The sequence below is a fragment of the Lactuca saligna genome, chromosome 3 (assembly GCF_052625555.1).
Source record: "Lactuca saligna cultivar CGN05327 chromosome 3, ASM5262555v1, whole genome shotgun sequence".
Classification (NCBI taxonomy): domain Eukaryota; kingdom Viridiplantae; phylum Streptophyta; class Magnoliopsida; order Asterales; family Asteraceae; genus Lactuca; species Lactuca saligna.
In genome coordinates this window covers 24,797,716-24,825,411 of record NC_136419.1, presented here as the reverse complement: position 1 = coordinate 24,825,411, position 27,696 = coordinate 24,797,716, and the positions used below count along the sequence as shown (strand labels likewise).

General features: G+C 36.7%; 2 protein-coding genes across 5 annotated transcripts; one reads left to right on the top strand and one right to left on the bottom strand.

Annotated features, from left to right (window-relative positions):
- Positions 1–13,272: 13,272 nt before the first annotated feature.
- LOC145034826 (F-box protein At1g60400-like) lies at positions 13,273–18,656 on the top strand. 4 transcript variants are annotated; one of them, XM_078983358.1, is made up of 7 exons: positions 13,278–13,342; positions 13,830–13,910; positions 14,823–15,974; positions 16,115–16,294; positions 16,366–16,884; positions 16,964–17,018; positions 17,958–18,656. In XM_078983358.1, the coding sequence occupies exons 3-6, from the start codon at positions 15,012–15,014 to the stop codon at positions 17,003–17,005; spliced, it is 1,704 nt and encodes a 567-aa protein (XP_078839484.1). In that variant the 5' UTR covers positions 13,278–13,342; positions 13,830–13,910; positions 14,823–15,011; the 3' UTR covers positions 17,006–17,018; positions 17,958–18,656. The 4 variants fall into 4 exon arrangements, with proteins under 4 accessions (XP_078839482.1, XP_078839484.1, XP_078839481.1 ...); XM_078983355.1 differs by having other exon boundaries at positions 14,818–15,974; XM_078983356.1 differs by lacking the exon at positions 13,830–13,910 and having other exon boundaries at positions 13,273–13,342.
- Positions 17,929–21,397, bottom strand: LOC145035274 (uncharacterized). Its single transcript, XM_078983846.1, has 3 exons — positions 18,903–21,397; positions 18,774–18,820; positions 17,929–18,659 (listed from the first exon to the last, which is right to left on the bottom strand). The coding sequence occupies exons 1-3, from the start codon at positions 21,395–21,397 to the stop codon at positions 17,929–17,931; spliced, it is 3,273 nt and encodes a 1,090-aa protein (XP_078839972.1).
- Between the last annotated feature and the right edge of the window lie 6,299 nt (positions 21,398–27,696).

Sequence of the window (27,696 nt, the reverse complement as noted above, 5' to 3'; positions counted from 1 at the left end):
TTGATTCAAATGAGAAGTATTTGATTAAGATTTGAGTTGTATTAGATTTGATATTCACATTTTTCTAGTACGGATATGTGTTAACCATGGTTGTTAAGATCAGTATACCAGATCATTTTCCGTTTTGCAAGATCATGATCGTAAGGTCAAATCGGATCGTAAGATCCTACCAAAAACATTTTAAAACATAAAAAATACATATTCATCCATCAGTTAGGTATCCAGTTAACAATAAATATTTTAAAACATAAAAATTGCATTTACAATACATTATTTGACGATAAAGAATTCAAAATGGTATTCTACGTATTTAGTCCAAAAATATATTTGAATTATTTTTAAAAAATATAGTATCGATCCTACGATTATACATGATCCTACCAAAAAACGAGTCAAGTAAGATTGGGATCGATATACATAGGTGAGATCGTACGATCAAGATCACGATTTGAACAACCATAGTATCAACTATATCCTATATCCCTATCCCATTACTCTTTTTCGAGTAGTGTATGATGCAACTTTAATACAAAATATAATGTATCCTACAAATTTTCGAGTGGATATAGTTAAATCTAAATTGGTTTTTACAAGTATATAACCTTTAAATATATGTAAACAATTATAAATGATCAAATTAGAAAAGTTGAAATTGATGATTAGCAATTAATGGTATTATCATAAATTAATTAGGAATGTACATTATTTGTTATAATTTAGATATAAACTTATATTTTTTTCCTAAAAATAGCAATGTATTTATTAGGGAATGTATATTATTGTTAGTTATAACATTCTACTCATATTATTATTATTATTATTATTATTATTATTATTATTATGTATTTATTTTTGCAAATCTTTTATTAGTCATTATGATTTTAAATTATCAAAAATATTTTTTTTCTCAATCGTGGTTTCCATGGGTTTAAACATAACCTACTTGATAATATATTTATTCATATATAATTATAAATGGTTATTTCACATTGAAATATTGATGTGTGTAAAACTCACTTAGTTTTAATCCTACTTTAATTATCAAATAACACACAAAAGGCAGTGAACCTATCAATTGTGGTATAGCTAAATAAGCAGGGTATCGAACACAGGGAACGGCAAATTAAATTAAAGACTAATTCTATCTAAATTACTTTAGCAAATAAGGGTTTTTCTCTAGTTTTACAAGACTAGAAACTTACTAAACAAAACTAATGCAAGGCTAGAAAAGAACAAATTAACTAGATTCAATAATGGGAAAGAAACTTCTGTTTAGTTCAACTCGGTTAACTTTATGGTTGCTTTTAAGGTAATAGTGCAATGGATTAATTCTTTCGTTGGTTACCGATTCAAGTGATTAAGTTGTGTTCACTACCCTAATCCTTAGCAAATAAACTAATTCAAACAGTGGCCAATTGCTTAACTTAATTATATTTACTAGATTAATTATTCGGGTTAAATTAGACTTGCAATAGCTAATTAAATTGTTATTTTTAATTAACCTCTTGTTCAATAGTCATCTTACAAGCTTGCACATGAATTTACTCAATTTACTTATTAATCCTAGTTTCATATTCATTAATCCTAGACATATGATTTAGTGGTCACTTATCATATGAGGTTGATAATTAATAGATGTTCATGCTAATTAACTATCTTCCTATTAACAGAAAATAAATTATCATTCATACACAAGGTTCTTTAGCAAGCTAAAATAACAATTAATCACCAACTTAGAATTAATCCTACCAATCAATCAAACCATATTGTCAACTTTGTATCCCCAAACAGAAGTATAAAGAAATTAGTTCATAACTAAGGTGAATAACAGCAAACAAATAAGTTCAAGTTGCTTAATCATATTGACCAAACAAAAGAATTAAGTAGAATGATGAAATTACGCCTCAATTACTCCCGGAATTGGATTCTAGCTTCTTTGGTCGACTTCTAGGGTTCTTCTGGCTTCTTATTCGCAGCTTAACACCTCTCAAACTTCTCAGAATTCTCCCCTTTTCGCATTAAAGAGTTATCTTTATATATGCAAACCGACTCGTCGAGTCATATGGCGACTCGCCGAGTCCCTCTCACATTAGTCGTAACCTGATAACTGTCTTGACTTCCGAATGTTTATCTTTCTGAATCCGCGATCGGACTCGTCGAGTCAAGAGATAACTCGACGAGTAGAAGCCTTATTTTGGTTGTTTTCTTTCTTCTTTCCACTCTTGAGCTCTTAACCGCTTCTCTTGCTTCCTTTCGCTTCCGAGCTTCATCTTTGGACTGAAAAACACAATTTAACACTTTTAAGTACCTTTTGTCCATAATATGCAACAATTTAGCTAATATATGAATAATAAACTACACTTAATACACACTAAATATGCACATATCAAAATACCCCACACTTGTCTTTTGCTTGCCCTCAAGCAAAACTGAATTTTAACACATTAGAATCACATATAATAACTCCAATCCAACCCAACCATTATGCCAAGACCGCAACGCATGCATTTGTGTCTAAAATTCCTAAAAACCCCCCATACTTCAAATACTCACAATCCTCATAAACATTCGCCCACTCACCCCGAACTATGCTCATTTTATGCAACCCTCCGAATCTATCCTCAGAAAACCTCTTTAACCTCAAGGTATTTTTGGTTGAGCAACCCAAGCATACATAATCTAGAATTACAACTTTTCGATACCACTTTGAAGCTCTTTGGAATTCTTCACTTGCTTGATAATTTGATCTTGAATATCTTTGAATTCACCACCTTTGTTTGATTTCTTTGGTATCTTCAACTTTTTGGATTTCTTCAGAATTTTCAATCTTCAAATCTCATACTTAACTTTGATGCTCCAAAAATTCTTCAAACTTTTTCTTGTAATTCTCTCTTTCTTTTTAAACATGTAACTTACTTTTTTTTTTCACTCAAAACCCTACATGCTTAAGCAGGGGCGCTCAACTTCAACCTTTATTGGCTAATGATAAAAATCTTCCTGGATACATTTCAGGTTTAGGCTGCTAAACATATTGCATCCCTCAGGCTGAGCAAGGTCGTGTTTTTGTCTCATGATTTCACTGAAATAAGGAAGCCACAAATGCACTAGAACGTATATAGGCTCAACTAAACATTTGGGTTGTCATGCAATTATTAACACAATTCTAACATGAAATCCTATTTTCTTACCAAAATTTCCTAAATTAGATCCTAAATAATCCTTTTGGTATGCAAAATTTTTGAAAATTGACTATTATGTAACCAACCCCCTACCCCACACTTATGTGATGCAATGCCCTCATTGCATACTATGCATAGAAACATAAAAATAAAGAGGGAATCGGAACAAACTCCCCTGGGATAGCAGTGGATAGGTTGATCACTCTCATTTAAGCTCCATCTTCAATAAACTTCATACATGGGAACAATCTCATCCATGTATCGTGTGGGTCGCTCTAAACATGCGAAAATCGGCATAAGATCTTCAAGAATGGATATGGAAGTGGAAGGATGCAAGTGGTATAAGTAGTAGCACCAAATTAGCAGTCATTCGGCTAAAAAAAAAATTGATCGACTCGTCGAGTCTGTTGATGGACTCGCCGAGTAGCAGCGCGCATTCTGAAAATATCTGGAAATACAAAGCGACTCGTCGAGTCAGCTTAGTGCACTCGACGAGTTGGCACCTGAATGAAAAATCTAGATATGTGGCAACTGTTTGAGTCCATAACAACTTCATTAACGCTTCCTCACATGCAGACTCAGTCGCTCACACTCCTAAGACCGTACTTGACACTTTGACGTTAAAAACTCGCTTCCTTGACTCGCTCTCACACGTAAAAACAACCATGCTTTACCTCATCCTAAGCAATCAAAATGCAATCCTGAAAATACTTAAAGCAAACAACTATTAAACAAAATAATATCTTAAAGCATACACACCAAAAATAAAACAAAATAAAAATGCAAATTGTTTAAACACAAAAACACAAAAAAAATTAATCCTCATCCTCCTCATCATCGTTATTGGCTCCACTTCCTCCCGCTCCGCTATGGCGTGCACTAATCCTCTCGTCCCACGATGGAATATATGGATAATTCCCACCATCAATATGTGGAATATTGAAGTGGTCAAAAAGTCGTATGTGGGATTGATTGCTAAAATTTAGCCCCCGCGCCATTTGGTCTTGCATCCGCCTCATCTCTACATTGTACCAATCCATTGGTACATCTTCATTCTCTACCGGAATCACCGGCGGCTCATCCTCCATATCCCTTTCCCTTCGTGATCGCACCCTCCTTCCCGGTGCTTCGGGACCTATAACCGGGTCATCATTTGGGATGGCATAATGGCCACCACCATAGTCTTCAATAATTCGGGCCCTGCGGAAAAGAATAGGATTAAATGGGGGTGTCGGGATCAAAGTCATGAGGTTCCAGGCACCACGGTTCATCAACCCGAATGAATTAGCCAAACGGGTGACAAACATGCCTCCATTGATGCGCGATGTTTTGCGATCTTTGACCGCACCCGCTGAGAGGTATGAAGCAATGCACCACGGGATGTTGCAAAAGACGCCTGGTGTGATAATACTCCAAAGGTAGAAAACATCAAGGTTGGAAACCTTGTCATCGTCCTTCCTCTGGTTGATGGTGGAGGAAATAAGGCGGTGAATGAGGCGGTGGGTCGGGGATCGGATGCTCCCTTCCTGCGCAGACTTCGGGATATAAACTTTATTCCCAATAGTGTGCCACCAACCCGTGCTAGTAACCCCATCGGGAAACACCATGTGAGTGGTTGCCAAAAAGGCCCGAAAGAGGTTCGTAGAAACCAACGGTTGATCATAGATCCCTAGCCGGCAAGCAAGATCCACCACCGAGCATTGATGATACTCGCCTCCAAGACAAAATGTAAAACTTGCCGGATGATACAAATCCACTCCACCGGTAAAAGATACCGTGGAAAAGAACTCCAAGCAAAGCTCCAAATACACCGGCTCTTGCATGCGGAAGACCCGGCTCCATCCATCACATATCATTGACTCGCCGCCATGTTGAAACTCCCTTAAAAGGTATGGAGCTAATTCCTCTTCATATCGCACCGTTTGCAACCATTCCCAATCTATTCTGTTCGGGACATAAACCTCCTTCTTTTTAATATCGGCAAGCTTCTTTTTCCACTTCCGCATTGTTGAAGCGGACTCGATTCGCGGGAATTTTAACCATGGAAATTCCTCTTGGCTACCCCTTGAAGATTGTCCTCTTCTAAACATGATTCCTGCAAAACATATAAACCATACCCAGAAAACACAGAATGTTAACAAGCCGAACTGTTTCTGCATCTCGACTGGACTCGTCGAGTCCATGCCCGACTCGGCGAGTCGCGGGACCTGTACGAGTCAGTCGACGGGTTTCACCAAATTGAACCATGTAATCTCTAATTTCTTGCAAGGGTTTTGTTCAGGGACTTCCTACTAAGTACCAAGGCCATAATAAACATTCAAAACAACAAGATCCATGATAAAATCAAAAACCTAGAATTTAGTCACTATTTCAAAAACGGGTTTTTTTTTTTTTTCATGAAATTGCAAGTGTAGATGGCCTTAATATCACTTTCTATCTAGAAAACAAGAAGAAAGTTGTTACCTTTTTAGTTTAATTCTTGAAGATTTGGAAGAGAGGTTGGAGAAGTCTTGAATGCTTGAGAGAGAAGTGTACCCGGCGAGTGTAATGTGAAAATTGAACTTTTAGGGTTAAAACCCTATTAGATGTAAAAGTAATTTCGAAAATGTTTATTTTTTTCTGTAAATAAGCTCGACTCGTCGAGTCAGGGTCAGACTCGGCGAGTCCCAGCGAGCAGTTAAAATTTCTCTGAGATCAGTATGTACTCGTCGAGTCAGGGTCAGACTCGGCGAGTCGTTTATAAAACATTTCTAATTTTTGAAATTTTGTTATTTATTCAAAATATTCTCACCCCACTCTTAAGCTAGGTGCTCCCTTAAGCAGACAAGTTCGATGATTTGGAAGATTAACATTAAAACACAAAACAAAAACAATAAATGAAAAAAACTAAAGAGTAAAAGAAAGCAAACTCTAACGACGGGTTGCCTCCCGCCAAGCGCTTCTTTTTGAGGAGTCATTAGCTAGACTCCTTCCCATTTACGTTTTGTCGCCTTCAAGCATCGGGAATGTGCGCCGTACTTTTTGCGGTTTATACTTAGTCTTGTAGGCGTGAATCTTTTTCTTATAAGCCCTTTTCAATTCGTCTCTTCTCTTTTTCGCTGTATCATCCTCAGCTGGTTGGGCCTCTCTTTTCCTCTTCTTCTTTTTCAACCCATGCTTTTTCACCAATTTTTGAACCTCCTTTTCTTTAAATTTGATAACTTCATACTTCATATTGGTCCGTGCTCTAGGTTTAGTGGTGAATTGGGGATCAGCTTCCGCTCCGCTTCCATTTATGGCTTCATTCTCTTTTGTGCTCGACTTTTTTCCAAATGGCATCATATCAAGGCATGCCACGTTGGCGTGTTGGACCTCCATTCCTTTTACTTTTTCTGCAGATCGTTCTTCCAAAGAATCACTCACAGTAACTGAATCCAGGGTATGTGAAGAACTGTCAACAAATAAATCAGCTTGAGTTAAGTTTTTCTCCAAATCGACTGGACTCGTCGAGTCCATTATGTCGACTCGGCGAGTCTGGTCGGGTTTCATCAATTCTGGATCGTTGTCTGAGTCGGCTCCTTCCAGTAGCTTCTCTAGCTCCTCCAAGTCTTTGTCAGCATCTGAAACTTCTTCTGAGTGTAGCGTGAACTTACTTGGGTCTTCTTTTAATAAAATATCAAGCTCTTTTTGCAATACCTCATCATCTAATTGGACAAATGAGATTTCTTCTCGCTTTTCTTCTTCTTGCTTGATCTCTGGATTAGCTTTAAACATCACCGACTCATCACCCACTCTTAATGTCAAAGTAGACTCGGATATGTCAATTAGGGCACATGCGGTGTTTAAGAATGTTCTGCCCAAAATAATTGGTATTTCGGGGTCTTCTTTCATCTCCACCACCACGAAGTCTACTGGGAAGATAAACTTGTCTATTTTGATAAGGAGATTTTCACATATGCCTTGTGGATGAATAATTGTTTTATTTGCCAAATGGATTCTCATATTTACCGGCTTTGGCGCTGGTAAATTTAGCTTCTTAAAGAATGAATAGGGCATCAAATTAATGCTTGCCCCTGAATCAGCCAAAGCTCGTGTGGAAACATCATTGCCAAATTCGCACGGGATTACTATATTACCCGGATCACCCTTCTTCTCAGGTAGCTCACTCATCAATATCTCCGCGACTTCAGCAAGATCTTTCCTGGCAGCAAACAAACCCTTAAGCAAGTTAAAGTATTTGGGAGTTTGGAGCATTGTGTCCACGAATGGCATATTGACTTGTAAGGCTTTAACATGCTCCATGAAGGTTCTATAGGCTTGAACTTTTTCTGAAGGAATGGCTCTGGATGGGTATGGCAAAGGAGGGTTGTATGTCTTCAGAAAACTGGCTTTTTCATCCTTCCCGACTGGACTCGTCGAGTCCATTTTGGTGACTCGGCGAGTCGGATCGAGTTCTTCTCGTTCTGGTTCTTCTTCCTTTTCTGCCTTCCTTTTGGAAACCCTTAGTGTTTCTGCCAATTCTTCTTCACCGCTGGAGGTTATAACGCTCACGTTCTCGTTCCTTGGATTGGGTTGGGTGTCGCTCGGAAGTTGGCCCGGTCTTCTTTCGTTTACTTGATGTGCAAGTTGGCCCAGCTGCTTCTCTATGTTGAGAATAGAGGCTTGCTGATTCTTCAACATGTTTCTGGTTTCTTGCATTGCCACATCATGATCATTATGCCTTTTCTCGGACGCGCTTATGAATTTTGTAAGTATGTCTTCTAAGTTCGTCTTCTTGTCCGTCACCGGTTCTTCCTTTTGATAATAACCCCTCTCCCTCTGCTTATATTTTTCTTCCTTCGCCTTCCTGTACTCTTCGTATGGGAGCCACTCCTTCTTCGGTTTCCTCCAGTCTTCATCATATCTATCGCCGCTGGAGTAGCATACTTGAGCCTTTTTATTACCATTCTCGTCTCGATCACATTCCTTAGTAAGATGAGGACCGCCACAATGTTCACATCCAACTCTAATAGCATGGATCGTTTGATCCATTTTCGTCATTCTTCGGTCTAGGCTATCGAGTTTCGCTATCACCGCCGCCATACCATCGTTTACCGAATTTACTGCTCCGCGACTCACTTCATTCCTCGGGTTGTGGTATTCTCTAGAGTGCCTAGAGAATTCTTCAATTAACTCCTTTATTTCTCGAGGTGTCTTTCGAGTGAGTGGGCCTTGTGAATCGAGTAGTTGCCTCGTGGTGACATTCACTCCATCATAAAAGATAGAGACCTCTTGTTGGCTATTGAGATCGTGGTGGGGGCAATTTCGAAGTAGGCTCTTGTATCTTTCCCAAGCTTCATATAGGGATTCGCCAGGTTGTTGCTCGAAGTTGGCAATGGCTTTCTTTAGCTTGGCTATCTTGGAAGGTGGGCAGAAGTGGTCTATGAACTCTTCTTTCATTTTGGCCCATGTAGTAACTGATCCGGGAGGGAGTGACTTCAACCAATCCTTTGCAGCTCCTTTGAACGTGACAGGAAGCATGCGTAGTAGCTGGACCTCGCGGGGCACATTAGGTACATTGAAGTAATCCGCCACGTCATTTACTTCATCTAAGTGCTTATAGGCGTCTTCATGATCTCTCCCGTGAAATGGTATCTCCTTGAGTTGAGCGAGAATATGGCCCTTTAGTTCGAACGTAGCGGTAGCGGGGATTGCGGGTTGTACAAGTCCCGGGCCGGTGTCATCACGCATCCTTTTCTTCCACTCCCCCATGGGGATCTCGTCAATATTAGCCATTGCGGTGGCTAAGTCTTCTTCAATATCGGATGTGTGCTCGCTTTCTTCTTCGGTCTCGTATTCGGTGTCTTTCGGGATCGGATCTTCGGTTGACAACGACGCACTGGATGCTCCTGCTTTGCTGCTCCTCTTCTTGCCAAACATGGATTTGAAGTTTTTGAGTGGTGAGTTCTTTGAAGAGGTGGTTTCTCCAACGGTTTTGCCCTTGTTTCTTCTTAATGCGGTTTCCGGATCTTCAAGAGGAGGAATTAGAGGTGTAGAAGATCCTCGGGTCATGAACTAACTGCAACTTAAAACAAAACAGAACGCGTAGAAAGAACAAAATTTTAATCTGATTCAGCGTCAGACTCGCCGAGTCGGGGCGAATGCACTCGGCGAGTTCACGTGAAAATCAGTTTTTTTTTTTTTTTTTTTTTTTTTTTTTAAACTTAAACAAAAATTGAACAGAAATTAACTTTGCGTAAGATGAATCTCACACAAAGGGTCGATTGAATTAGAATTTAATGCTAATTTTAGAACCGTTCCCCGGCAACGGCGCCAAAAACTTGATGTGTGTAAAACTCACTTAGTTTTAATCCTACTTTAATTATCAAATAACACACAAAAGGCAGTGAACCTATCAATTGTGGTATAGCTAAATAAGCAGGGTATCGAACACAGGGAACGACAAATTAAATTAAAAACTAATTCTATCTAAATTACTTTAGCAAATAAGGGTTTTTCTCTAGTTTTACAAGACTAGAAACTTACTAAACAAAACTAATGCAAGGCTAGAAAAGAACAAATTAACTAGATTCAATAATGGGAAAGAAACTTCTGTTTAGTTCAACTCGGTTAACTTTATGGTTGCTTTTAAGGTAATAGTGCAATGGATTAATTCTTTCGTTGGTTACCGATTCAAGTGATTAAGTTGTGTTCACTACCCTAATCCTTAGCAAATAAACTAATTCAAACAGTGGCCAATTGCTTAACTTAATTATATTTACTAGATTAATTATTCGGGTTAAATTAGACTTGCAATAGCTAATTAAATTGTTATTTTTAATTAACCTCTTGTTCAATAGTCATCTTACAAGCTTGCACATGAATTTACTCAATTTACTTATTAATCCTAGTTTCATATTCATTAATCCTAGACATATGATTTAGTGGTCACTTATCATATGAGGTTGATAATTAATAGATGTTCATGCTAATTAACTATCTTCCTATTAATAGAAAATAAATTATCATTCATACACAAGGTTCTTTAGCAAGCTAAAATAACAATTAATCACCAACTTAGAATTAATCCTACCAATCAATCAAACCATATTGTCAACTTTGTATCCCCAAACAGAAGTATAAAGAAATTAGTTCATAACTAAGGTGAATAACAGCAAACAAATAAGTTCAAGTTGCTTAATCATATTGACCAAACAAAAGAATTAAGTAGAATGATGAAATTACGCCTCAATTACTCCCGGAATTGGATTCTAGCTTCTTTGGTCGACTTCTAGGGTTCTTCTGGCTTCTTATTCGCAGCTTAACACCTCTCAAACTTCTCAGAATTCTCCCCTTTTCGCATTAAAGAGTTATCTTTATATATGCAAACCGACTCGTCGAGTCATATGGCGACTCGCCGAGTCCCTCTCACATTAGTCGTAACCTGATAACTGTCTTGACTTCCGAATGTTTATCTTTCTGAATCCGCGACCGGACTCGTCGAGTCAAGAGATAACTCGACGAGTAGAAGCCTTATTTTGGTTGTTTTCTTTCTTCTTTCCACTCTTGAGCTCTTAACCGCTTCTCTTGCTTCCTTTCGCTTCCGAGCTTCATCTTTGGACTGAAAAACACAATTTAACACTTTTAAGTACCTTTTGTCCATAATATGCAACAATTTAGCTAATATATGAATAATAAACTACACTTAATACACACTAAATATGCACATATCAAATATGTTAGCCATTGATTTTTCAAAGTACTAAAAATACATAACATAAAATATAGTAATATATAACATATAATTACAAAAAAATCAAAGTATATACATATGAAATAAAAGCATTATAAAAAACCAGGAAAAAATATTTCTCCCAAAATTGGTGAATATTATTGGCACTATACCGTTAGAACCCTATAAACCAATTGCATATTTTAATGATAAGCGAAAATACGAGATAATTAGTTATTAATATTGCATTAACATATATGTAATGGAATATGTGAGTATTAAATGTGATTTAGTGTGGATAACCTAGAGGTCTAAAATCTCAAGGGTGTTATTGAAATAAACGAGAGCTAAAATCAATTAATTCACCTTTTAAGTTTTGCTCTTGATGAGTTGATTGACACATCGTATCTTCTATGTCCATATTGACTTTTAGTATTTCAAATTATATTCATATGTATGATAGTGTGTCGGTGAGTAAGAGATTGTTTACACGAGAAGCATGAAGATATGGATGGTGGAAATAGAGATAATAGTCAACAAGTTTTATATGAACCATATGGTTTCGAAAGTTGCTATAGAAAATGTGGTGACGATGTCTATCTCATCTTCTGTTATGCGTTTTGTTTACATGAAGATGGACGAAACACCAAGGACGCGACATCTTGATGAAGAAGGTAGAAATTGGTTAGTGGGATGGGGGAGGGGGGATATTTTTATTAAAGTGTATATAAATTATAAGAAAATAATAGAAAAGGTTGAAAAAATATAATATAAGGGTATGTTTTATGTTTGTGGAGGACAATAACCAAACAAAAAAAAAGTTATAAAAATTAAAGGACTGTTTTAGTGAAAAAGAATTAGTAGGAATGAAAGCTGCAAATAACCGCAAACCACATGAGCAATTTATGTAATTTACTCAAAAATTATAAGACAAAACTGCAAAAATGGTCCCTGTGGTATGCATTTTTTTGGGGTTTTAGTCCAAACCCCAACTTTTTTGGATTTGTGGTCCTTTTGACCATGTTTGTACGTAAATTTGGTCCCTCGTAAAATTAAAATGACTATAATGCCCTTTCTGATATATTTTTTATGTTTTTTTATTTAATTTAAATAAAAAAGAAAATAAATAATTAACTTGGGCCCACATATCTCTCTCTCTCTCTCTCCAAACCTGACTACTCACCGCTCCCTCATCTTCTTCCCCTGGTGCCATTTCCCCTTACTGATAACACCGATAACAGAGAAAAATTCCTTAGGATGACTCTGATTTACAAGATGAATCGATCGATGAATGAGGTGGGCCGGAGCAATTACTAATCGATTACCTTACTCAGAAAACGCTCGATGAGGCCCAAATACCATATCGTTTCAATAATCCTTGGAGTCACCAGAATTGTCAACAATAGCCTCACCAAAATCCTTCATGAATTCATCAGAATCTTCCAGGTTGTATGTGAGGTAAGCCTGCACGGTTGTTTTTAAACTTGATCTTACAAGTTTGATACTTGGAATTTGAGAATCCTTATGGGGATTTTAAGAAGTCGATGAAGGAGACTCATGATTTAGAAGATTGGGATTGTTTGGAGAAGACAGTGGGTGTATGTATGTGTGTTTTGTTCTTGCTTCACCGAAATCCCTATACCCTCTTCCTCATATAACCTATGTTGGCTGATGATTCAATGATGGAGAAACCATGTCATAACCAGATCAGAGTTTTCATCTGCAGTTGGGGGCACCAAAATGAAGGGGGAAACTAGATTGGTAACCACAAACAATGACAGATTAGATGGCATAACGAGAACATAAGAAACAACCACATAGGAGATGGCAGCGATAGAGGAGGCTGGAGAGGGTCGATGTTGTTTGTATTGGGGTAGCGAGAGCATATGGAACCTCAAACCACCATAGAACACCACCCACCTACCTTTTCGACTCGCACCTGAAGAGTTTGTGGCCTGACTGTTGCCGGAGAAGTAGGATGCATCGGAGTTTGAGGAATCATCGGTCGCTACCTCAATGTGTGTCTTTTAATCTCAGTGTGTGTTGATGAAGAAGACGATCAGGAGAGAGAGAGAGAGAGAGAGAGAGAGAGAGAGAGAGAGAGAGAGAGAGAGAGAGAGAGAGAGAGAGAGAGAGAGAGGATGTGGGCCCAATTAATTAATTATTTTCTTTTTCTTTTAAATTAAAATGGAAGAACATAAAAAATATATCACAAAGGGCATTTTAGTCTTTTTAGTTTTCCAAGGGACCAAAATCACAAGCAAACATGGTCAAAAGGACCACGAAACAAAAAAAGTCGAGGTTTGGACTAAAACCCCAAAAAAATGCATACCACAGGGACCATTTTTGCAATTTTGTCAAATTATAATTTGCACAAAAATCGATATTGCTGTAATGCACGAACGTATATAAAAGGTGGTTTCTGGTGTTAGGGTTTAGGCAACTCGTAGATTGTAATTTCTTCGATTAAGAGGTATGTCATTCTCAAACCATAGATATTAGGGCATTCGAATTTCACATTTCTGGATGCTTTTACTTTTGAAATTCTTTGCATCAGTTGATTGGAATTGATAATTCAAAAGGGTATTAAATAAGCAGGCGACCGTGTTATTAGGAGAAGATGTATCTCCTTCTGCTTTTTGTCTGTTGTATTAGCGAAATTATGTTAATTTGACCGATCGATTTCTGGAGTAGTTCAAATCTATATCGATGCTGCAGTACTTACAAAAATGCCAGACCAATACCATTTTCATTTCAAATTCAGACCTTCTACGCTTCAAATTCTAATATTTACACGGATGTTTGAGATTTTAACTTTTAATCTTCATGGTGATAGCTATTTGCTGTTTAATGTACACATCTTTTTTTTTTCTTTAAATCTTTAATCAAAATAATTCTTATCAAGTTTTGAAGTTGCTTAAATACCACATTTGACATTGTTTTTATTATTTTGTTTTTAGGCTATACTGATGATATGGGTATCCGACAATTAGCCTAATAAGATGGAATTGGGGATTTTTTTCTCTATCATCTGATCATTCGTATGTCACTTTTTTATTTAGTTTTGCATTTGAGAAATACATTTTTATATCTCTTCTTATGGTGTTAAAGGTTAATAACATCTTTTGGTGTATCCACTTTTATTACAAGTGCAAAAATTCGGTTCCCAGTTAGTTTTTTTTAAAAAAAAAAAAAAAAAAAGGAAGATTGGTTATGATGTATTATTATGTCTATCACTTTTTTGGATACATAATTCCAATAAACCATGTCTTGGTCAAGATAACAGTCATCCACATACAGCTAGCTAAAAGAGTTATCATACTGCTACGAACTCAAAAATTGAAAGAGAATTAAGAACAGAGATTCAGAGAATAAGTGATTGTAATGTCAAATTGCAATTCAAAATTAAAAGCTTTGAAAAAGAGAACCATAGCTAGTTCGAGGGGCTAGTTTCTCCCTAGATAAAATACCATATATGAAAATAAGATTACTCTCTCTCTCTCTCTCTCTCTCTCTCTCTCTCTCTCTCCCCCCTACCCGTACGCCTTATAAATACACCGTAACAATGTAAATATTGTGAGATACCTAAATTACCCCTTCACTAAAGATGCTCATTTATTTTGCGAAGTTTCCAAAAAGAAAAACGTGGACTTAAATGGATGTGTAGCACATATTTTCAAACAACCTTGATACATTTACAATTGAAGTGGAAAAGTAGTCAAGATGTGATTTGAGGAATCCATGTTAGGAAATAGAATTTGTTCAAGAGACCCCTCTGCCAGAGGCCGTAAGATGATAAGACCAGCCCTATAAGCAGCACTACCTGATGCATTATTACCGCCATGTTCCTTTCCATATTTAGTTGCATTAGGATCCAACATGTATATATATCAGAGGTATTCTTATAAGCTATTATCTAAGTAATTGATTTAATTTTACATTATAAAGTGCAGTTGATATGGGATTGTGATTTGTGGAGCCAAAAGAGAAGGAATGATGGTTATCTAGCTAAAAGCAGAAAAGAAGCATCAATGAGAATGGATATGGATTCTAAATTGTGTTCGGAATCAAGGGAAAATTAACTAGGATATATTGTATCTATGTGCCTGACTGCATATCTGAACGAGGTATAACAACAGAGAATGGAGTTTGATCATGATCATGATCATGTTAGGAGGCGAGTGGTGGAAGAAGACAGATTGAGCAGCTTGCCAGATGAGCTTATTCATAAGATCCTTTCCTGTTTTGACATGAAATATGCTGTTCAAACATGTTCGTTGTCATCAAGATGGGAGTTTCTCTGGACATCAATGCCTTGTCTTAACTTGTCAAGTAGGGAGTTTAGCTGTTTACCAAAGTTTGCCAAATTTGTGAATCATGTTTTGACTCACCGCAACCATCAAGTAGAAGTGTCTTCTGTAAAGCTACATTTCAATGGAGCAGCTAGTCAGGTTTTCGTGAGAAAAATTGCAAGTTATATGTTCTCTCACAATGTCCAACAACTAACTGTTGTTTGTTTTCCCAAAAAACACCATGAATTCCCTCCTTCCCTTTTTAGCTCTCAGACTCTTAAGCATTTCACATTGAGTAACCGCCCTCTTTATACTTCACCTTGCCTTACACCCAAAACACCTTGGGATTTTCCAGCTTTAGCAACTTTGCATCTTAGCCACATCACATTGTGTGATGATCACACCGAGAAGTCTGTTGATCTTTTCTCCAAATGTGTAAACTTAAAGAACCTCACTTTGGAGTGGTTCACTGTCGAGGCTATTGACATCATTACCCCTCGACTTTCTAATCTCGTGCTTATCAAAGGCAGACGCTCATTGGTCATCAACCTGGTTGCACCTCAACTTGAACATCTCACAATAATTGATTGTTCAATCGATTACTTGAATGCTCCACCAGGGCTTTCATCTTTGTGCTACACGGGTGATCTTCCTCAACAATTCTCCAAAGATGGATTTCATTCTCTGAACAAAGTGTCTATCTGTTGTGATATGTATAGGCAATATAAGGAGAAAGTGGCACGCAAGGCTATTAAAATGCTTCAAGAGCTCCACAGTGCCAGATATCTCACACTTAATGTGGACTTTATTGAGGTATGTTGATATCGATCATGTCACCCCATTTATGACATTCAGTGCTGCTGTCAAATGGGTGTATGATATAAATGAAGTTCAAGATGAGATTTTAATGCATCTTTAATGTATAAATTTGTTGTCAATTTTTTTTTTTGCAGTGTCTTTCCTCTTATCCAAATTTATTATCACACCATCCATCACCTTTTAGCAGCTTAATCTGCTTGACTATAGACTCTAGCATGAGGAATGATGCATACAATGTAAAAATGTCTACCGAAGCTAGAAACTTCTTTCTTGAGAACTCTCCAAATGCCACATTCATCATGGAATTACCCGAGGTACTTTTACAGAATCATATACTCATTGCAACCGTTTTCTCTTAAATTAAAAATTCTTGTAAACTCTGTAGCCTCCACCTACAAAAGCAATGAAGCAGAAAGAAGCTAGGGCAAAAAAGGCTAAACGCGCTGCAGAGATTGCAATCCATATGACAGAATTCCAGGCATTGTTAGATCATGATAATATGAATGTTGAGCGAACACAAGCAAAGGAAAAGGTTAATGTTACCCTTGAGAAGCTCATGGCACAATCAAAAGCTCAAGTAGGGAAGATGCATAACCAGACTGAGAGACTTATGGCAGAGTTTAAGATCTGTGTGGAAGAGGTGCGGGATTTGGTTAATGAAGAAGAAGCAGAAGTTAAAGCAATCATTTCAAAGGGAACCCTAATAAGATCATTACTGGAAGATATGCCTAAGAGAGAGAGGACAGAGGTCGAAGCACGCTACTCTCGACAGCTTGAAGAAATAGAAGCACAACATGTTCGTCTAGCCTCTAGGCTTGTGACTTTAGAAGGAATCTTAGCTTGTGAACAATTCATGTCTCATTGCATCTCAAAATATCTGGCATCATCTAATTCCTCCACAACAGTAAGTTTCTGATTTCATTTATGACTCTGAGTATTCCAAAATCCAATATTGATGGCTTTTTAACTTTGCTTAATGTAAGATTCCTACACCCTCCACATCGAGCATCAACCCTATGCCGTGAACCACCCACCCAGGTAACCCTTATTCTCTACAACAGTAATTACTACTTAATTAGCGGGGTGGGATGCGTTGGTGGAAATGATTTTTTTTTTTTTTTTTTTTTCAAAAAAGAGGCTGATTCAATACCAGTTTCGAACGACGTTACTAATCTGAGATATGGTTTTTGTTTTTGAAAAACTCTCGAATTAGTAACGAGAACGAATACCTTTTTTCCTTAAATTCTAGAACGAACTGGATACACCAAGTTTCACTCCGGCCAATTTGGTATAAATTCAGCTAAATTATTGTTATTATATTTTCTCGTGATGTAGTTTATTAAAAATAATCTATGTATATATTTTTATTAATTTATAGTTAATTAATTAAGTAAATATATTGAAAAGGTTGGGGGTTATACAATACAAATAAAAAAACAAAGGCTTAAAACTTTATATAAATAGAAACAAAATAGATAAGATTTCAATACTTATAAAATAATAATACCTCTATTAGTCACATATTACAAATACGGGTTAATGCATGACTTTTAGCACCACAAGGAAAAAGGCCATTACCGGCGACAAAAGTCGCCGGTAAAAGTCCCAAATGTCGCCGGTACTGATAATAGCGGCGACGCGTCGCCGGTACTGACTCGTCGCTATTGATCAATTTGTCGCCGCTAAAGATAATAGTCGCCGCTATTAGTATGTTGCCGCTACTGACAATTGTCGCCGCTAATAATCTTGTCGCCGGGAATGACATATGTCGCCGCTAATAGTGTCGCCGGCAAAAGTGTCGCCGGTAATGATAACTGTCGCCGGTAAAAGTGTCGCCGGTAATTTGTTTTTCAATTTTTTTTTTTTAAATAACGATTTTCGTTGCCGGTGATAAACACAGTTCATATTACAAACACATATTACAAATACATATTACATAAGAACTATTCTAATCAGAATCTTTCTCATATCCTTCAGTGTCTTCTTCGGTATCATAGTCAGAATCGGTGTCATCGTAATCAGTATCGCAATCAGAAACATCATTGACTCTACCAGTTGGCGGAGGAACTTCAGATGCACTTTCTACATCAACAATGACTCTAGGAATGTTTTGAAAGTACATGCTGAAATCGATAAAAAGTGGAGCATCGGATGAAGAGATATTTTGAAGTACATCGACATCGTCTTCATTTTCGTGTGAGACATTGTCAACATTTTGAACAAGGTCATCGTTCGATGGTAGATCCCAAATACTTCGATGATTAACATGCTCGACAACACACCGATGGTTATTGTTTGGCTCTCTGATGTAGAACACTTGTTTGGCTTGTGACGCATATATGAGTTGATCATCTTTGTATGCTTCGCGTCGTGTGTCGATACTGGTGAAACTATCACTAGAAATAACTCCTATTCGAGTATCAAACCACTTGCAACGAAATAGTACAGTTGAATAATCATGTGTATACCTCAACTCTATAATCTCTTCTAACTGGCCATAATACTTCTCGCCTTTCTCACCCACCGCTAAAACCCCAGAGTTTTGTGTTGTACGTTGTGTGTCACGACTAAGTACCATAAACCTAACACCATTGACTATGCATGCGGTGTAAGAATAGGCATTCATTTGCGGGCCCATTGCAAGAACCGACAACTCTTCGTGGAATTCTGGAGATTTTTCTATTTTCATTTGATGAACCTAACAATTATAAATTAATATGTATTATGTATTCGTTAGATCAATGAAAAAAATTTGTTTATTAATTTATATTACCTTTTCACGAAACCAATTACGAAATTCTCTCTTTTCATCACTTTGGGGATGCTCAGATTTGAATTTCCTATGTTGATGACCAAAAGATATAGATTTTAAAAAGATAAAATAAAAAATTAAGAATGAAAGTTAGAGATAAGATTAATTACTTGATATACTGTCTGACTTCTTCACAGCTATTCAATACAAACCATTCCATGTTATGCATTTCCGTTAAATTAAGAGTTTTGATTTGAGTTGTGCTGGTCGGTCGACATTTAGACTCAAACATCCAAAACTTTGTTTTTTCAATGACAACATCTACATTTCTTTCCGGACGATTCTTTACATCTCGAAGGTACATTGAACAAAATGATAAAGCTTCTTCAGCAACATAACCCTCAGCTATAGAACCTTCTGGCTTCGCCTTGTTTCTGACATAGTTTTTTAGTTTTTTCATATATCTCTCGAATGGAAACATCCATCTCATACAAACCGGGCCTCCAGCAATTGCTTCATCAGGTAAATGCAAAAGTAAATGAACCATAATGTCAAAAAACGCCGGAGGATAAATCAATTCTAACTTGCACAAGATTGCAATAATGTCTACTTTTGCTTTCCTCATATCCTCCACCTTCAATGTTCTGGAACAAAGTTGCTTGAAAAACGTACAAAGGTCTACAATAGGTGTATAAGTATCTTTGTCTAACAACCCTCTTACTCCAATCGGTATCAAACGTTGAATAAGAATGTGGTGGTCATGCGATTTCAACCCAATAATGTTAGTATTGGTATCGTTCACTTTCTTACTAATGTTAGAACCAAACCCATCCGGCAGCTTAACCTCTTTTATAAATTGACAAAAGAGTTGTCGACTAGATTTCGTGAAAGAGTATCTTGCCTGGGGTCTATGAAACTTGTCACCATTTTTTTGCAACCATTCATTTCTCCGAATGTTTAGAATTCTCAAGTCCTCTCGTGCATTTGATGTGTCTTTGCTTTTATCGTTCATTAGGAGAGTACCTAACAAACTCTCATCCACATTTTTTTGGACATGCATGACATCTATGTTGTGTTTCAACTGTAGAGAAGACCAATACTCTAGTTCGAAGAAAATGCTTCGCTTCGACCAGTTCAACTCATAATCTTGCCGCTTTGGCTCCCCGCCTCCATGCTCAGGATGTTTACCCAGTTTACGAGTTAGTAGACGACCTAGTTGCTCTTGTATGTCATCATTATTAAAGTGTCTCGGAGCGGGTCTTGTCTCTTCCATCCCATTAAAGTCCAACCTCTTTCTTAACGGATCATTAGCATCTAGGAAACGACGATGACCGATGTATACGACTTTGTTTGTTGCACGGTACGAAGGAGTGTCTTCATTGCAAGTAGCGCATGCTCTATACCCTTGCCCACTCCAACCCGATAAACTACTACGAGCTGGCCAATCGTTTATTGTCCACAACAACATAGCTCTCATCGTGAAGAATGTGTTTGTCGCCGCATCTTTAATACGTACGCCTGAGTTCCACAAATGTTTAAGCTCTTCCACCAACGGTCTAAGGAAAACATCCATATCCTTACCTGGAGCTTTCGGTCCTGGAATCAACAAAGTCAACATGAATGATGACTCTTTCATACAAAGCCAGGGTGACAGATTGTATGTGGTGAGTATGACCGGCCATGTGCTATGTGGATTACACATGTTTCCAAATGGATTGAAACTGTCAGCTGAAAGACCTAGGCGTACGTTACGGGGTTCACTCGAGAAGTCGGGGTATTTTTTATCAAAATCTTGCCAATGTTCCCCATCAACAGGATGAATCATCACACCATCTTCTGAACGTCTGGTACTATGCCAAATCATATTTTTGGCAGTGTGCCTCGAACAATATAAACGTCGTAGTCTAGGGGTCACAGGAAAGTACCGTAACACCTTATGAGGTACTTTCTTACCCTTGGTGTTTTTATCGATCCATCGGCTCTCTTTACAAACGGGACAAACTTGCAATGAATCATGTTCTTTCCAAAAGAGACAACAATCGTTTTTACACACATGTATCGACTCATACCCCAGGCCAATAGACTTTAGTTTCTTCTTGGCTAGATAATGTGAAAGGGGAACCTTGTTGCCTTTGGGAAATGCTAATTGCAAGAGCTCAAGGAGTTGATCAAATGAACTATCAGTCCATTTGTTGTTCACCTTGATATGCATTAACTTTGCTAGAAACTCAAGGGAAGAAAAGATGCAACCAGTATACAATTGAGTTTCCATTTCCTCCAACAACTGTGCAAAATCATCATCCACACCGCTACCCCTTGTATTCGAGGTTCCTTCATCGAGGTTGGTATCATTTTCTCTCGACTCCCACATCACATCGTCGATTAAATCGGCCATTTCGTTACTTGGCAAGACGACGGGAGGAATAAAAGATTCACCATGATAGATCCAAATTTTGTACGCCTTACGGAAACCATTTATAAATATATGGCGTTCAACTACAGTCGGGTACTTGAAATAACGGTTATCACATTTTTCACACGCACATCTGATTTTACCATTACTATCAACGTGCAACTTCGACTTCTCAATAAAAGCTTTGAGTCCTGCTTGGAACTCGGGATGGTTTCGATATGGATTAGTAGTCCAGCTTTTATCAATAGACATGATGTTGCTGAAACATAATTTTGGGTTTAGAGTTTAGTATACAGAATTAGCATTGTTTTTTTTTTCAATCCACATTTTTTTACATCTAAAATAATACAAAAATTAAGTAATAAAGAAATGAAAAAAATAAATTAAAAAATTTTATTTATGCATTTTTTAAATTAATTTTAATTAAAATTACTTGTAAGTTAGCTTGGGTAAAAACTAGAAGCTTTCTAGTTTTTGTATATAAGTTTTTAAACAATTTTATAGTTTTTTTTTGTGTTTTTTTTTTCAATTTATAAAAATAATGTATTTTTTTTTTCAATTATAGCATCCTACTTATAAGAAAACCACATACTTTTACATACGTATTATGTTGTTGTGTTGTATTTTTTACCGTCGAGATTAAAATGTATATAAGTTTTTAAAGATTTTTATAATTTTTTTTGTGTTTTTTTTTTTCCAATTATAAGTTAACTATATAACTTATTGGTTAATTAATTTGGAGTTAGCTTGGGTAAAAACTAGAAGCTTTCTAGTTTTTGTATATAAGTTTTTAAACAATTTTATAGTTTTTTTTTGTGTTTTTTTTTTTCAATTTATAAAAATAATGTATTTTTTTTAAATTTCAATTATAGCATCCTACTTATACCAAAACCACATAGTTTTACATAATACATAAGAAGGTGAAATTTACATACATATACCACATATACATCAAATACAAATACACACAAAATAACATCCTATTTAAACCAAATACACATAATTTCACATATATACATAATAACATCCTATTTATACCAAATACAAAAGTTTCACAATCATATATCACATTTACAACAAACATACATACATTCACATACACACAATAACATTATACTTATAACAAATACATATAACTTCTACTAATATACCACATATACATCAAACACACATACATTGGAATATATATACCAAATTCACATATATTCAAACAAATACAAAATATACAATCCAATTTTCACATATGACAATTATCACATAATTTCACATATAAATACAACTTGAAGCTATACAATTAATTGCAATTAAATAACCACAAACAAAAAATTGAATAACTTGCTTCTAATCCAAAACAATACCACCAAAAACAAAAATATGAACAATTTATTATCATTCAATCACTACATAAAGCTACAAATCAAAATTCATACAAAATAAAAAAGAAATCATAAAAAAAAAAAACTTACCTTTCTTCAACAAATGGAGGCACCTACAAATTGATCACAAAGCTTTAACCACTTGCTTGGAACAATGCTTCTAATCCAAAACAACACCACCAAAAATAAAGAACATGAGCAATTTATTATCATTCATACAACACAAAAATGAAATCATCAAAATAAAACTTACCTTTCTTCAAGAAATGGAGGTAGAAATTGATCCCAAAGCTTTAACCACACCTAGGGACACTTGCTTGGAACAATGAGGGGAGAAATTTGCTAGAAAGAAGCAGATTGAAGAAGAAATCGGAAAAATGGTGAAGGAACTCAAAGCAAATAGAAAGGGAAATGAAGAAGGTACTGTAATCTGCGTGCGTTTTTTTTTTTTTTATCTGGGATCATCAATAGCGGCGACACCTTTAGCGGCGACGCGAGGTCAATACCGGCGACAATTGTTAATAGCGGCGACAAACTGGAGGGAAGGGTACCGCGTCATTTTTAGCACACAATTAGCAGCGACTTTTTTAGAGTTTTAGTGGCGACATGCGTGTCGCCGGTATTAGGTTAGACCGGATAAGGCACCCCACCCGTTGGATTGGATATCTCATCGAACGGTTGAGATGCAATGTAGGGGGAAAGTGCGGATTCGGGTGACAACCCTTTAGCGGCGACACTTTTAGCGGCGACTATTGGCTTTACCGGCGACTCTAGCTAGAGTCGCCGGTAAAGCCAATAGTCGCCGCTAAAAGTGTCGCCGCTAAAGGATATATTTCTTGTAGTGTAGTACTGAGATTCAGCCGTAACTTTAACACCTAGCTTCATCTTTTATTGGCAGGGATGTTAAGGATTATGCCAATATGAAGATGTTAGTCCTCATTGGATTCATGAAAAAGTCGGATGTATCATCGTTTGAATTGGGTTTTGTTACATAAATTAATGAATCTTACTCTTTTGGTTCTTTTTTCTACAGATTTTTTTTTATTACTATATGCCTTAGCGAATGTTAATGATTTTTTTTTAAAGATTACAACACAAAAACTCAGTTCTTTACAACAATGTCACTCCTTGCAATAATGTCACTCAATTTCTTTTTGTTGTTCCTCTAGTTGACTGTTTCACAGCTCTCGATAGCAGCTTTCATATAAAAATAAGCATCGTCGGTGAAAATTCTTTGCAACAACAAAAATGCTAATGTTATGGGCAAAAGTGGAAATGAGTTGTGAATTGAACAAAAACAATAGTCTTCTTCACAGAGATAATCACATTGGTTGGTACTAGAGGACTTTGCAACCGCTTTTATCTTATTTTATTCATCATGTATGACCTATAGACATACTTTTGACCACAAAGATATTTGAAAGAAATGAGGAAACGAAAATCGAGCTTGTGTGTGTTGACTCCACCTCTTTTCATAGATGAAATTTCACAACCTTTTGGAATTTGACTACAAAAAAATGTCAATTGGTGACAAAAACAAAATTGTCACTAAGAGCTGTCATTAAACGATTTAGTGACCAAACTTTTGGTCATCACTTTTCATCACTATAGGTCCGTTACAAAAACTGATTAGTGACAAAATATAAAAGCGGTCGTTAAATAGTGACGAAATATACTGGTCACTAAATCTGTGACGACCTGCTTCGTCACTAAATGCCGTCACCGTCTTATCTAATTAGTGATCAGAAAAAGTCGTCGCTGTCTTATCCGATTAATGACCATAAAAAGTCTTCACTGTCATATCCGATTAATGACCATAAAAAGTCGTCACTGGTTTATCAAAGTAGTGACCATAAAAAATCGTCACTCATTTATCCAATAAGTTACAAAAAAAGTTTTCCACTGATTTTTGTTGCTATTTCTTATATTTAACCAATTTAAGTAACTAGCATGAAACTAGTCAATGGTAAAGATATAATATGATTCATTTATCAAAATTAATCCCATGAAATAATAAACATAATTTGTTCACAAATTTAATAGAACCTAGAGTATACAGTACTTAAATGACTAAAAAAAATATACAAAGTAGGGTTATACAAGATATTCAAAGAATATGGATTCGACTTCTTTACCATAAAAATATACAATGATTTGCTCCACTACAAAAAATATGTCGTTTAGTGGCAGACAAAAAGTGTCACTAAAAGCCTAAAAATGCCACTAAAAGCTTCTCAAAGAATCGGCGGCATACTTAATAAATGCTATTAGAAACGCTACCACTAAAACCTTTTAGTGATACTTTTTGTTTTTGATGTTGCAGTTTTTAGGCTTTCAGTGGCACTTTTTTATGTGTATTTCTTTTGTGACACGTATTTTGTACCACTAAATTTGATTTGATTCAATAATTTATGCTACTTTTAGTTACACTTTTTAAGATTTTAGTGACATTTTTTTATTTACCACAATAAAAAATAGTGGCATATTTTTATGTGTTACAGCAGAAGAAAATTTTTTGTTGCATACATTTTGTGCCATTAAAAAGCTCATGTGATCTAAAAAATTCATGCTACTTTTAGTTATAGTGAAAATTTTATTTGTCACAATACAATTTCATCTATAATATAAAATAAAATAAATAATTAAATTGTAGCATAATGAAAATAATCAAAATTTCATTGTTTTTCATTAATATTTTTTAAACTTTTTGAATCGAATATCTAGGTAAATATCAAATATATCTAAGTACATGTTAAACATAAAGTAATGAACAAAAGTTAAAACACGTATATAAAAATAAAATAAAATAAAAAACAAAGACATGCTATGTTGAATAAATTATGTTATCTCGAACTCTAGAATCAATGCTAGGAATTCCCTGCCCAAAAACAAACAAAGATAATCCAAAATCCAATGAAATAGGGCTTAGTTTAGAAAATAAATAATATAACACTCAACACAAATAAACTTTATTTATAAAAACAAAGGAAAGTGTAACACCCGGGATTAATAAGGTACTAATTATATTATTATTAGCTTAATGAATGGAATTGATTTGGGCTTGGACCATTAGATCCTTATGATGGGCTGAGAAGTGTCGTACGCGGGGCGTACTATGCCAAGTACGCTCAACGTACTCATGAGTCGAAGACATGTACGCCCAACGTACCAAATGGTACGCGCAACGTATGTATACAGATTCTAAAACCCTAAATTTTAGGGTTTGATCCCTACATAAAGGACCTTATGCATTTGGTCCATCCCCCCTCTCACCCTTAGACAACCACCATGAAAACCCTAACCCATATTTGTGTGGTCTTGTGATTTGGTAGCCACTTGAGAGCATTTTAGTGTTGTTTTGGAGTTTTGGAAGAGAAAAAGTTTGAAGAATGAGCAAGGATTCAAAGGGAGCTTGTAGATCCAACAGATTAGCACCATTTCTGACTCATTTGAGGTATCAAGTTTCAAACTTGATCATTGCATGCTTAGATTTGATTTTAGGGTGTTTTATGTCACTTTTGGACTCCATTGTTGAGGTTGCTTAAATCCTGATAGTTTCAGACCATAAGAGTTGTCCTTTTGAGCTCTTAGAAGCACTTAGAGTCATAAAAATCAGACCCTGATGGTTAAGCCACATCCATGCAAGTGTTTGATGGTCACAAAGTTTGGTTAAGGACCAAAATCATGTTTTGATCCCTAACCATGCATGCAAGCATATAACGTATGTGACTTTATGGACTAGGAGGTCTTAAAGGAGCTGGATCTACATTATGGATGTGAGGTCTTAATGGATTAAGTCACAAATGGAGCCCCAAGGAAGTTGGCAGGTACAATAGGCGTACACCCTCGTACGCTATGCGTACTGGCTCAACTTCCTACTTTTGGTCAAGGCCAGAGTACGGTGAGCATACGCGCTAGGTAGCATGCAGAGTGGTGAAATTGGGCTTTTGGGCCTTAGAAGTTTGGGTCTGGACAGTTAGGCCCCATGGTCCACTGTGGAGTAGAGTTTTTGGGCCTAGAACTGAGATTTAAAGCATTGGACCTTTTTGGCCATATTGTGCCACTCGAAACCATTTTTTTGGGCTAAGGATTTATTGGGCCTGTGATAAGGTCCATTTAAGGAGTTGGGCCCAATTTAGAAAATCGGGCCATTAGTGGGCTGGGAAAGATAAGATGGAATTGGGCCTGGGATGGTCTAAATTAGACCAAGGGGTAAAATGGTCATTTTACGAGGTGAGTTACCTTCCAGTAGAAGTGAGTCGAAGGCACCAATGTTGGCCCACTAGTAATTGTTTGTAGATGAGACGATTGTCTTTGTGATAATTGTCTGGTATGCCACCATTTGTAATGCTTTATGTGCTAGGATGCTATGATATTATGTGATAGTGGTAGGAGGGGTGAAATAGTCCTCGATTACCAGTTGAAAGAGACCGAAGGGGTAGATAGTACCCATATATGCCTAGCAGCATGTTTATGATATGTTATTATGTAGTAGTGGTAGGGGTGAAATAGTCCATGTAACTAGTTGAGATAAACCAAAGGGTAGGTCGGGCACACAGATATGCCTGACAAGGGTAGGTTGGGCACCCTGTTATGCCTAACAGGGGTAGGTTGGGCATTTCCTTCAGATGTTTACAGATATGCTATCTTCGGCCATTTCCGGTGGATATTGGGTATTTGTATCGCTTGGGAATTGTGATAAGTTGGATCTCGGGTCGGTTTTCTGCTATTGTCTGGGTTAGCAAGGGTTTTCAGATGCCATTCTTCATGTCGAGGAATCTTTGAGAGATCTTTATACGGATGTATCTCACGGAGCAGATTTTGTGTGTACCGTGATTACTCCGAGTCATTGTTGGAATCTGTTTAGTGATATGGGTTGCTACGGGTGTAGTAGGTTTGGCCGCATCTTTAGGGATTGCCCATAGGGAGGAGCCGTGAGTGCACCTGCTCCAGTTATCTTCGAGGTTGGTTCAAGGGCTTGGACAGGGGAATTATGACTAGTTTTCAGTAGGCTTAGTTTTTATGTTTGGAAGAGCCATCGGGATTGCCGAGGGAAGATAAAGTTGTCTTTGAGGTTTGGTTAGACTATCCGTTCATTGGACTCCGAGATCTAAGCGTGATAACGCTTTTTAAGCGTGTTAAGTCATTGACGTTGTTTGGATATAGGAAGTGTTA

What these genes read in the sequence shown, in the direction of transcription:
- LOC145035274 (XM_078983846.1), bottom strand. Translation starts at nt 21,397, where the DNA reads ATGTCTATTGATAAAAGCTGGACTACTAATCCATATCGAAACCATCCC. An exon ending in GAAGTCAGACAGTATATCAA is followed by an intron (nt 18,821 to 18,902) that starts GTAATTAATCTT and finishes TCATCAACATAG; the next exon opens with GAAATTCAAATCTGAGCATC. An exon ending in TGATGAAAAGAGAGAATTTC is followed by an intron (nt 18,660 to 18,773) that starts GTAATTGGTTTC and finishes AAATGAAAATAG; the next exon opens with AAAAATCTCCAGAATTCCAC.
- LOC145034826 (XM_078983356.1), top strand. Translation starts at nt 15,012, where the DNA reads ATGGAGTTTGATCATGATCATGATCATGTTAGGAGGCGAGTGGTGGAA. An exon ending in TCATCATGGAATTACCCGAG is followed by an intron (nt 16,295 to 16,365) that starts GTACTTTTACAG and finishes TAAACTCTGTAG; the next exon opens with CCTCCACCTACAAAAGCAAT. An exon ending in CATCTAATTCCTCCACAACA is followed by an intron (nt 16,885 to 16,963) that starts GTAAGTTTCTGA and finishes GCTTAATGTAAG; the next exon opens with ATTCCTACACCCTCCACATC.